We start from the raw sequence: 12271 nt of genomic DNA on the forward strand, positions 1-12271 counted from the left end.
TTTAAATGTGCCGATATCTGAATACAGATCCTGATTGCCATCGCTGTTCGTAAGACACAATTACGAACATGGTAACACTGAGATAGCAGGCGCAACATCCGGATCCGGTTACTGCAAATTAGAAGCCCGCCTTTATATATATTTCTCATATTAGGAATACTTTTAAACATTCCTTCTACACGCCATATCAAACCATGCTTGGCTAGGTAGTACGGCTTAATAAAACAAGGGCATAGCAAACTAGGTAGTAACTTAAGTATCAGTTCAGTTACTTTCGTTTAAAGACCGATGTGAACCAACAGTGTACTAGCTTGGCACTTGATCTCCATTCCAAACGCAACCGCGAACTTACAATGTTTCACTACTTAGTAACTGAAGATTCATAATTCCAGCACCTCTCGGTCCTTTACAGTACATTATAGCTCTTTTCGTTTGTTAACTCAAGTTATTTGAGTTAACCTAGTTATGCAGACCTTCATTACTCACTAGGCTTGCTCGACCAGTGTCTCGCCGCAGGGCCTAGTACGAAAATTTGTGAATCTTACATATTTTGTCGATAACGTTACGAAGGCGCATGTCGCAAATATTCGTGTTGCGGCCTCAGTAAACTGATAATAGCGAGTCGGACTAACTTATAGTCTATTCTCGTATCCACCTCTCAATGCTTATTTTATAGGAAAGTAAAACTACAGTAAAATGGTAAAACAATACTTTATTGTCATGAATATTTTAATTCAATTTAGCAACGTGTAATCAATAAATAAAAGTAAAATCGTTAGTAAAAACATTATAAAGAAATTTTATATAAACTTAACATTAATCTTCGTTTTATTCCACTGCTTGTTCGTTTTCTTTTAACGATTCAAGAACAACATTTTCATCTGGTTTTCTGATTAATCCCATACTTTCAGCGGCATCGAGACATTTCTGCGCCAATTCAACGGTTTTCTTTACTTCAGGATCTTCTAACTTTGTTAAGGCCATTAATATTTCCATGACATCGGTTTCGAAAATTCTGACAGCAATATCTTTATCACCAGATATAATGTTATACAACATATATGTGCCTCTGTATTGTATTTCTTTATTTGGATTGGCTAGTAAAACTCTTAGGGTCTCCAGCCAAACTTGACACTCCAGTAATTTTCTACAGCAGACTTTGCTAACTGACGTCAGAATGCACAGCGCTCCCGCCGCCGCCATAACTGTGTCCATATCTTCTTCTTGGCACAATAGATATAAAAATTTACACTTATCATTGTTACTTTCATATGTTTTTATTACTTCTTCTGATTGTAATAAGTTGCAAATACATTGCGTGGCTGCTCTTTGTAACATTACATGCTCCTCAAACATGTATTGTTCTATCTTTGATAATCCACCCTCCTTTAAGATTCTATTCCTAGTTGTCTCATTCATACCAGCCAAATTGCATAAAGCCATTAGTGCTTCAAAGTTCTCCAATGCAGTACAATCAGGATGTAACAGTGTAATCAAAGGTCTAACTACTTCTAAATTTCTTTGGCCAGGGAATGCAACTTCAGGGTTAATTGTAATTCCAATTCTTGCTAGAGCTTGGGCAGCTTGCTTCTTCCCATTCTGTGTACCCTCTAAAGACATAGGTATCAAGACTTTTGCTCCACCTTGTTGCACAACAATACCTCGTAATTCTTGGAGACTACATATAGCATTAAATACTCTAGCAATCAGTTCTTTAGAATTGTGACTTTCAGTTTTAGATAGAGCCACTAAAGCTGAAGTCACACCAGCCTTACAGAGAACTGTTAACCTTTTGTTAACAAAGTCAGGATCGTCTAGTTCATGCTGTTCAGGTATGTGATGCTTTGCAAATTTAGCAAGTTCCAACATTTCTGGCATAACCTCCTGCTTCTCATAGGCATTGCACAAATTGACCAGTGTTGTGACCACACCATAGAGACAAGACTGGTCACCAGTCTTAGCTAACTCAATCAGGGATTGTATGGCAGCTTTGTCTTCCACTAATTTTTCTTTTACATCAGCATCTAAGGTAAGATATGAGAGGCCTTCGGCTGCCCATTTTCTCATGTCTTTCTCTTTAGCTGGATTGACCAAAAACTTTCTGCAAGCTTCAGCAAGCTTCTTGGTAGAGCCGTCTGCAAATGGTCTGATTGAAGCATCATCACCACCAAAACTGCCTATCTTACATAGACCCACCAGAGCTCTCACTCTAATAGCATCATTTTTACTGGTATATAGCTTTTTAAGAATTTCAACACCTTTGTTAATAATAGCTCTGGCTTTATCTTTCTTTGATGCTGCAGCAATCAAACATTCGCAGGCTACTTTTTGTTGCAGGATGTCTTCTGTTTGGGCCATAACAAGGATCATCTCCATTATTCCTTCCTTAGAAATAACATAATTCCCAACATCAAGAGGTCCTCGGAGAAGCGAGGTGATGGCAACTGTCACTCTAACTTTTGATTCAAGATCAGGTGACAGGAGTTTGTCTTTTACAAATTCATCAACTTGATTATTGAATCTTTCTCTTGCTTCATCGTAATACATGTTTTCATATATTCTGGCGAGACAAGCTGCTGCAATAGTTGCAGAAGATGGGGTGATGTTCATTGCTGATTCATATTTGTATTCTTCAAGTTCACTGCACACTTCAAGTAAACGTTGGAGACCTCTTATCTCAACAAACCTCTCCGCCCAGTTTATTGCACTGTAGTGACAGTTTCTCATTATCAGCTCCATGATGGCGTCCCGAGCCATACCGGTAATGACCCGGTTAGTTATTGAATAAGTCAAACATGTTAGCAATGTATCAATTTCAGATTTGTATTTTTCACATAATTGTGTATCAGGTTTTGAATCTTTCTTGGTATCCATACCGGAGAATGTGTTGAGTATAACTTGGAGACAATACTGAGCAGCATTGACCCTCTCCTCTATGTCACTATCAATTATTTCCAGGAACCAAGGTATGCCGACAATTTTAATAACATTTACTGTCCTCTCCACATTTCTTTTACATAGCTGTCCAATAACTCTTATTGCATTTATATATATGTCTGGATTCTTTTCTACTTTTAGCAACTGTTGTATTTTTTGAACAACACCATTTTTAACCATAACATCAGCGGCTGTTGTTTCCTTAGCAAGCACAACTAAGTTAGTCATAGCTTTTTGACGTTTCTCTTTTTCTTCACTTATCTCAAACGCTAACTTAAACATTTGTTCAACTTTATTACTTGTTTGTGCATTTTCTCTCACCCTTTTTTGGACGATAGCATGAAGACGAGATAATACTGGCTGTATGGCTTTATTTGCTGGATCCACAGTAAAAACAGTTTTAGCATCTCTGTAAGCTTCTTCAAACCTTTCCTCGCATTCCAACGCTTGTGCTCGTCGAAATAGAGCTTTTGGATCTTCGGGTACAATTTGTAAAGATTCATCGCAGTCCTTTATAACTTTCTTGTATTCCTTTAACTTGAGATAGGCCGCTGCACGATTTTTCAAATAAGTTGCTCTGTCCCGGCTATCTTTTTCAGACAAATTAATCGCTTTAGTGTAAAGGGACACCGCCTCTTCATAGTTTTCGGATTTAAACGCTTCATTACCTTTATTCTTGTAAGTTTCGGCTTCTTCATTATTAACTCCCATCTTCGATTGAAATTGTGTTTATTAAGTTAGCACCGGATAAGCTTTTATATACACTGAGAAGTTTCTGGCACACTGTAGTACATTCTATCTGTCTCTCACATATGGTTGAAAATAGAACATTTATTTTTACCTTGGTCTGTAAATGGATACATGAAATAAAAACCTATAGTATGATTACAGCCAGCTGTCTGGCTGTCAGTTTGTTTGTTGCTGTCAGCTGTCACTGTCAATGTAACAATTCCGTTCTGAATCAGAACATTTTGAATGCAAATGTTCAACATTTTTTAAATCCCTAACATATATGCCATTTCACTATCCAACAAAAATCTCCCTGGCCTTTTCCCACTCACGTGGGGTCGGCACACCAGGTTATAAAACCTTAAAGTTTTGGCTTTAGTTTTTACGGCCGGCCGCCTGCCTGTCGCCAACCCTATTTGGGAGGAATTTGTTAAAATTAAATATAATATAAAATGAATTCAAAATAAAGCAAAAATAAAAATAAGTAAGAAAACATTCACTATCCAATGCAATAAATATAAGATATAGATTAGGTAGATAAATAACTAAATTTTTCAAGAAATAAAAGGTTTCAAAGTCAACTACAAACATTATGGTTGCCTCAATTACCCGCGACGCGACAAAGCTGTGAGCTGCATTTTGGACTAACTTTTTATAGAAAACATAAGCTCTGAATATTGAAAACAGTATTTAAAATTATTGTTTTTTTTTTAATAATATCGTAAACCATTGCAAACTGTTAAATTTCTTATTGCTTCATGAAATTTTATTTAAATCGTTTACTTCCTCCGTAAATTGTCTATGATTTCGTACCGCACCACAATCTTCCTTCTCTCTTTAGACTATACTTGCTCTTATACTTATACTCTTTGGATTCATTGTCTTTGATTCTCATAAGTGTGACCTGCGACTTAGAAGAATTTTTAAATTTTTTGAATATAATAAACCATAATGGCTGCAATTAGCTTATTAAATCCTAAAGCCGAATTTGCGAGAGCAGCTCATGCTTTAGCTTTAAATATATCGGCTGCAAAAGGCATTCAAGATGTAATGAAAACTAACCTCGGCCCTAAAGGCACCATGAAAATGTGAGTAATTCTATCTTAGGGTATATGTTTAACAAATTAATTGCGTTAAACTGTATTTTCATAAATATTTCACTATTTTATATTAAAACCCATTAATAATTTTAGTTTTTATACAGGAAAATTGAGTCTAAACATTCATGTGTTTCCATCACGCACTACCGGTTGACAGTGCAGCCTAATTTATTTATAGTATTTTAATTTATATTTAAAAATAAAAAATGAAATCAAAAAATGTTAGTAAATCCTCAACTTAGTTGAAAACATGAAGAAAATTAAAAAAAGTAAACAATGAAACCATTATATACAGTTTATAACAATATTTATTTTGATGTAATAAAACCCAGTAATTGATATTTAATTTTACTCTTTAGGCTGGTATCCGGTGCGGGTGATATTAAGATAACCAAGGATGGTAATGTATTATTACATGAAATGCAAATCCAGCACCCGACAGCCTCCCTCATTGCACGTGCATCAACAGCCCAAGATGATGCTACTGGAGATGGAACCACATCAACAGTATTACTCATTGGAGAGTTACTGAAGCAAGCTGAAATTTACATTAGTGAAGGTAAAATTTTAACTTAACTTAGCATGTACTGGTTTAAATATTAGACATTTTTTTTGTTTAAGTTTGTCCTGAGATTATCTTTGTTTTATTGTAATTCAATTATAAATTAATGAAACCGACAAATGTCAAATTCAGTATATAGTGCCCATTAAAAAAAACATTTTGGGTTTGATCAGAACAAAGTATACTTCATTTTAATTTGATTCCATTTATTTTGAAGTACATGTGTATTATTCATACATTTTTACAGGTTTGCATCCTAGAATAATCACCGAAGGCTATGATTTAGCTCGCAACAAAGCTTTGGAAATATTGGAGTCAATGAAAATACCAATAGAAATTACTAGAGAGAGTTTATTGGACATAGCACGTACATCACTCAAAACTAAGGTAGAGATTTTGTCCATTATTTATTTTTACTAAATTAAATCATAACTTATGAAGGTTGAACAGCAATATGCAAACAAATTACATAAGTGAGGCTGAAATTATGAGAAAAAAATGAAGAGTAACTGTTAACTGCAAATATTTTGACTAGGTCTAGATTAAGTACAGTGTATACTTGAAATCTTAATAGAACTGTAGGTAGATATCATCAATATATTAAAATTAATTGCTTATTGTTCAAGGTCCATGCAAGTTTGGCGGATGTGCTGACAGATGCGTGTGTGGATGCAGTTCTATCTATAAGAACTAGTGACAAGCCTGTTGATCTTCACATGATTGAACTGATGCAGATGCAGCATAAGACTGCTACCGAAACAACACTTGTTAAAGGTAAAGGCTTCACAATGTTACACTGCACCTACTTATAAGGTTGGAATTGAACCTCGCCTTTACTCCGCAAGTACGGAACTTCTGGATGAAATCATACATATGAATCTGCATCATCTCTAGTCTACTTGGTTGAGTATTGCTCAAGGAAGAGAAAATGAATAGTTAAAACACTTACTATAATAGCATTCTTATGATATGGAAATAAATTACTACAATACTGAAAATCTACTCCAACTAGATTTGTGTATTTACATATAAAGTTTTTGCTCCCATTAATGAAGATATGAAAAAAAAAATCTGCGCATCTGGGGAATTTTAAATGCGTTGTAATTATGTAGTAGTAGTAGGGGCTCAGTTATCCGCAACTCCACGACAAGCGCGTATTTTGCGTGAAAGCAGGCTGTAGGTTACTCCAGCCAGCCCAGCTCACCAAAGAACTCCAGCAGTCCCTTAATGTTGCTGGTGATCTCTGGCGGCGACCTCGGCGGACCGAGGTATTTGACCCTGTAGTCGGACACTGCCGGACAGTGTTGTATAATATGCAATGCCGTTTCTTCTTCCTCCATGCACACTCTACATTTGTAATGTAAATATGTAAAGTAATATAAAAAGATCTCTGTAATTATGTAATGTAATATAAAAAGATTCGTACCTTTTCAGGTCTAGTCTTGGATCACGGTGCCCGACACCCTGACATGCCGAAGCGCGTTGAAAACGCCTACATCTTGACCTGTAACGTCTCCCTTGAGTATGAGAAGACAACTGTCAATTCCGGATTCTTCTACAAAAACGCAGAGGAGAGGGACAAACTTGTCGCAGCTGAGAGAGATTTTATCGATCAAAGGGTTAAGAAGGTAAATACGTAGTTATTTTTGTTAAATACTGTAGGCTTAATAAGCAAGTACCCAATGCCAGTGAATTTTTTTAATTACTCTTTGGTCACTGTCTGTCACTTCTTTCCACGCTATAATTGTTGGACACATTTTGCATGGTCTAAATGCGTTTTTGTTATTCGATCCAACAAATACCAATTATTTAGTCTAAAATATAACTGCAAAATGTCTTGTGTTGCAAATATTGTAGTCAATTAATTATTATCACATTGTCATGAATATTGTGGACTATTGTATGTGGGAAATTGAAATGTTTTGATTAAGATTATTTTAAGTATCTAAGATTGTATATTTTTTTCAGATCATTGCTTTGAAGAAAAAAGTTTGTGATGGTACAGACAAGACCTTTGTTGTCATCAACCAGAAGGGTATCGACCCATTGTCTTTGGATGCGTTCGCCAAGGAGGGTATGATCGCTCTCCGCAGAGCTAAGAGGCGTAACATGGAGCGTCTGGCGCTGGCTTGCGGGGGCTCCGCCATGAACTCTGTAGATGATCTCACTGAAAGCTGCCTCGGATACGCCGGACTGGTCTATGAACATATCCTCGGAGAAGAAAAATACACCTTTGTAGAGGAGTGCAAAAATCCTCAGTCGGTGACTATTCTTATCAAGGGTCCCAATAAGCACACTCTACTTCAAATTAAAGACGCCGTTCGCGACGGTCTCCGAGCTATTAACAACGCTATCGAAGACAAAGCAGTGATAGCGGGAGCTGGTGCCTTTGAAATCAAAGCAAATTTGGAATTGCAGAAGTACAAGGATACTGTTAAAGGAAAAGCACGTCTCGGAATACAAGCGTATGCTGAGGCCTTACTCATTATACCCAAAATGTTAGCTGTCAACTCTGGTTATGATGCACAGGATACGATTGTGAAGTTGCAAGAGGAGACTCGTCTTAGTCCTGATGCGATCGGTCTAGATTTGAGCACCGGTGAAGCTATCAAACCGTACGATTTGGGCATTTTAGACAATTATATTGTAAAGAAGCAAATTCTTAATTCTTGCACTATAATCGCCAGTAACCTTCTTCTCGTTGATGAAATTATGAGAGCCGGCATGAGTAGCCTCAAAGGTTAATTAATTTGTTAAATTTACGTTCTATCTCTTACACTACTTATATTTCATTTAATTTACTTTAGCAACACTAAGATTTGTGCATTTCATTTTCTTTAACTATGCAATAGCTTATGTGCCTACATAAAACTTTAATAAATGCTTTAATAATACATTGGTTTTTTTTTTCTATTTTGCCAAATTTTGCATATGTTAGTAAAGGCCATCAAGAACATTTTCAATGGACAAGGGACAAAAGAACAGTTTTATTTTATAGAATTTTAGGAGCTTTTGTACCTGGATTTATTTGAAAAACAATGGATCACCACTGCAGTTATTAAACAGGTTACAGAGGTTTTTTTTTTTTTTTGAGTGCGTAATAACTAAAGAAGACATATTTTTACTTTTTATTTTTATTCACAACATAAATGCATTTTGATTACAATAACATTAATAATGAACATTACTTCTACTACAAAATGATGTATTTAATACAATTATTTTGATCACATAATTTAAAAAGATAAGAACAAAAGTGTAAAAATAAATCACATGGATATTATAAAAATAAAAACTGGTTCCAATTTCATACCAAAAAATACTTAAATCCATAAAAAAAATCTTTCTATTTTATTTTTAAGTCAATGATTTATAAATAAAAAATAAATACAACAAATCAAAATATTTTTAAAAAAAAATTGACAAATAGGTCATGTTTTAAACACAATTGGGATCAAGTAATTTGACCTTTTAGAGTATTCTATTGATACAATAAAATAGGTATATTCTAAATACATGTTATAAATGGAGTGAAGTAAATAATTGTACATACATAGATAAATATAGTTGTTTGTACATTGTACATGAAATATAAAGTGATTTTAACACAATTTGATTGTAACAAAATAATAATGTACCATAATTTATATGTAAAACATAGTTTTTTACATAAATTAATCGAATAAAATCTTAACAAATAAATGCATTGACATTTACAACATATATTAAAAATTGTACTTAAGTTTTAAAAACTATTAAACAAATATATAGTAAAATTCGAGCAACATATAACCTATAACCCTATTCATAAGCAAAAAATAAGAAAAACATATGATTTTTTAACATAGAAGGAATATTTGTTGTAATTTTTCAAACAATGTTTTTAGGAATTATGAAACATAACTAGCCTATAATATTTGACTAGAATTATACACTGAATAGGGTTAAAATGAGAATGTTGTAAAAAATATATCAGATTTTCAAAACCTCAAAGTTATTGAGAGTGTACATAAAAAATCCAAATTAACTGTGAAATTCCAATTCTGTAACACTTTATTAAAACATACTGTTGTTTTTTTTTTCTATATATACTAGCTGTCGCCCGCGACTCCGTCCGCGCGCAGTTTAAAAATGGGGTGGGGGTTATGAAAAATAGATGTTGGCCGGTTCATAGATCTACTGAATATGCTCACAAAGTTTCATGAGAATCGGTCAAGCCGTTTCGGAGGAATTCAAGTTTGAACCCCGTGTCACAAGAATTTTATATATAAGATGTAAGGAATAACAATGTTTTCATACAAGTATTTATACAGCGGAAAGTCACAGTATGAAACCTTAATCCTTATTCCGGAAAAAAATCTTAGTTATACAGTATAGTATGAAATGAGATATTTACCATCATTTAATTCTTCTCTTTCTCAGCAATAGCTGCCCTTTCGTTCACATCAATTATAGACAAGTTGAGAGATGCCACAATGAGATGGACAATAGTAATACCAGCCTTCACAACTGCCACTGGCATTGACAGGAGAGCTATCAACTTGAATAGACCCACACCCAACACTGAAAACATTTACAATATAAAGTTTTTATTTTAACCAAGTGAACATCTGATATAAAGAATGCAGATATATTGTCAACACCAGGGATCCCCAAACTATTTTGGACAAGTGACCCTCTTTTTCAAAATGAACTAGTAACAGGCCCCCATGGCCAAATTACTTACTTTTATGATCAATTATTATTATAATTCATTCTGACTTAGGTCAATAGAAGAAGACAGAGTGAGAATTAGCAATGCTTTACCCCTTTGGGAATCCCTGGTCTACACTTAATGGACAAAGAGTACATACAGGAAAAGGATACTTAACCATCCTATAAACTTCCACCCCTGCTAAATTCACTTTCCAGTTCCATCCTTGTTCGAAAAGGAAAGGAAGAGAAGGAGAAATAGATTGGAATATCTCATTACTACATAGAATAGGCATATGAAAACACTACTATAAATTTAGGCATCTCATGTTTTAGCTAAACGACAAAGAAGTTTTATTTTTATTTGATAAATCCCATTTCAAGAAGTTCTAGATATATATATAATGACTAAATACTAGGACAATTAATGATAATCATTAAAATCTGATGACTTAATATACAGGTTTCTTACCTGTAGGTCCAGTAAAGAAGTGCATAACATACAGTGCTGCATAGAATGCTTCATTTCCAGCGCACATGAGGAAAAGTACAGTTTTGTTGGTATAATACACATGCATGATCGGATTCTCGGACATATCTATGAACTTATGCGATGTCTTGCCTTGCAGCATGCAAGTGTGAAGGTATAGCCAGTGGCCAGTTATATCAATAACCATAGACATCTGCAGCCAGAAAGTATAACGAGGATAAAATGTTGCCAGGGTCATCATGAGGCCGGCTGTTCCCGCTCTATCAGTCAGCTGGTCCAGTATAGCTCCAAATTTAGTACCTGTACATGTTACATATATTTATAAAAACATTTGCTATAACTGTTGGTTTCTGGGACCAAAATACATATTGTTATCTCTGTTTTATTAAAAGATAATGAAAGTGATGACAATATGTTTTATATAGGAATTTAGGTCCCAGAAAACAATTAGTTGTTTAATTAGTACTAAATGTAAAGTGCTTTAGTGTAGATTTCTTATTTAAAGTTATACTAAAGGCCACATTTAGTGGACAATTAATGAGCTTAAATTTTATAGTTAATAACTTGATTAAAAACTGAAAAATAAATAATTACATATATAGTCATGATTTTTTTTATTCAAAAGCTTGAATAGCAGCTATAATTTTTTTGTACAAATGTAACAATTAATTTTGCTCTATTATCCAAATTTTAGGAGTTAAACCATTATAATTACAGTCAAAACCGTTTATAGCGACATCGTTTAGAACAACATACCGGTTAAATTGACCAAAATCAAAGGTCCTGGCTGAATGTTATTACATATCTTTCCTATTAATACCTGTCACCGGTTGTTACAACTATCGGTTTTTACGACTCAATATGAGTAGTCCCTTCGATGTCGTTATAACAGATTTTGACTGTATCGTTAATCATTCTTTATTTATTCATTCTCACATCAAGTAAATTTACTGCTATAAACTAATTATAGAACTTAATGCCTGGTTTACATTGTGCCATTCCAGTAGGACAGTAGCGCTAAAAATCAGCGCTGACATACAACTTGCATAATGTAAACACTCACTGGCCCCCACAGTTCATGCTAGGCCAGTTACTGTATAACTGTATTGGCATAATGTAAACCAATGATAACTCTGAGTATATAGTTATGACTAATTAAATTATTTTCATTATATTGACAAATTCTACGTACTTTGATTGAGATATCTCGCGGCATGGCCATCGACCGCATCCAATAATGCCGATGTTACATAGCAAATACATGCCAATACGCAATGGGTAGGCATATAATAAAATGCTATAATAGCAAGAAAGATACGCGCAAATCCTGGAATACATAATGTAAACAATGACGCAAAGGATTAAATAAATCGATTACACACATCTAGACATGTACTTACCAATTATATTGGGAACGAAAAGAAAAATGTTTTCCTTAGTCTCGCCCATTATATTAGTGTTGGTTTTTTATGTAATAACCAATGCAAATAAGCTGCAAAATCTTTAAATTGTTTGATTCTGTTTAATTCTCAGATACGCAACGATAATTTACGTGATATCAGAAGTGAAACCACAGTGACATTGATTGACATTTGATCATTTGACAAAAAACTTGTCCTAAGTCTGTAGTTTGAAAAAATAGATTTTATTGTATTTTTACTTAAAGATTAACACTCAAGGTTTCATATTTTTTTTGAATAATTGGATTTTTGTGTTTAGCATACAAAGTTTTTATAAAAATATACTAATTCTAGTTTGATA

The 12271-nt window shown here is 34.1% G+C and overlaps 3 protein-coding genes across 3 annotated transcripts; 1 reads left to right on the plus strand and 2 right to left on the minus strand.

Moving 5' to 3' along the window:
- Window positions 1-695: 695 nt before the first annotated feature.
- Window positions 696-3856, minus strand: LOC106711108 (protein unc-45 homolog B). Its single transcript, XM_014503336.2, has one exon. It carries the CDS (start codon window positions 3646-3648, stop codon window positions 829-831), a length of 2820 nt encoding a protein of 939 aa, XP_014358822.2. The 5' UTR covers window positions 3649-3856; the 3' UTR covers window positions 696-828.
- Window positions 3857-4525: 669 nt separating this feature from the next.
- LOC106711109 (T-complex protein 1 subunit zeta) lies at window positions 4526-8157 on the plus strand. Its single transcript, XM_014503337.2, has 6 exons — window positions 4526-4754; window positions 5126-5325; window positions 5576-5715; window positions 5955-6102; window positions 6763-6956; window positions 7297-8157. Exons 1-6 carry the CDS (start codon window positions 4618-4620, stop codon window positions 8071-8073), a joined length of 1596 nt encoding a protein of 531 aa, XP_014358823.1. The 5' UTR covers window positions 4526-4617; the 3' UTR covers window positions 8074-8157.
- Window positions 8158-9550: 1393 nt separating this feature from the next.
- Window positions 9551-12090, minus strand: LOC106711092 (CDP-diacylglycerol--inositol 3-phosphatidyltransferase). Its single transcript, XM_014503318.2, has 4 exons — window positions 11911-12090; window positions 11703-11837; window positions 10493-10810; window positions 9551-9891 (listed from the first exon to the last, which is right to left on the minus strand). Exons 1-4 carry the CDS (start codon window positions 11957-11959, stop codon window positions 9731-9733), a joined length of 663 nt encoding a protein of 220 aa, XP_014358804.2. The 5' UTR covers window positions 11960-12090; the 3' UTR covers window positions 9551-9730.
- Between the last annotated feature and the right edge of the window lie 181 nt (window positions 12091-12271).

This window comes from Papilio machaon, chromosome 21 (genome assembly GCF_912999745.1).
Source record: "Papilio machaon chromosome 21, ilPapMach1.1, whole genome shotgun sequence".
NCBI classification, from domain to species: Eukaryota; Metazoa; Arthropoda; class Insecta; order Lepidoptera; family Papilionidae; genus Papilio; species Papilio machaon.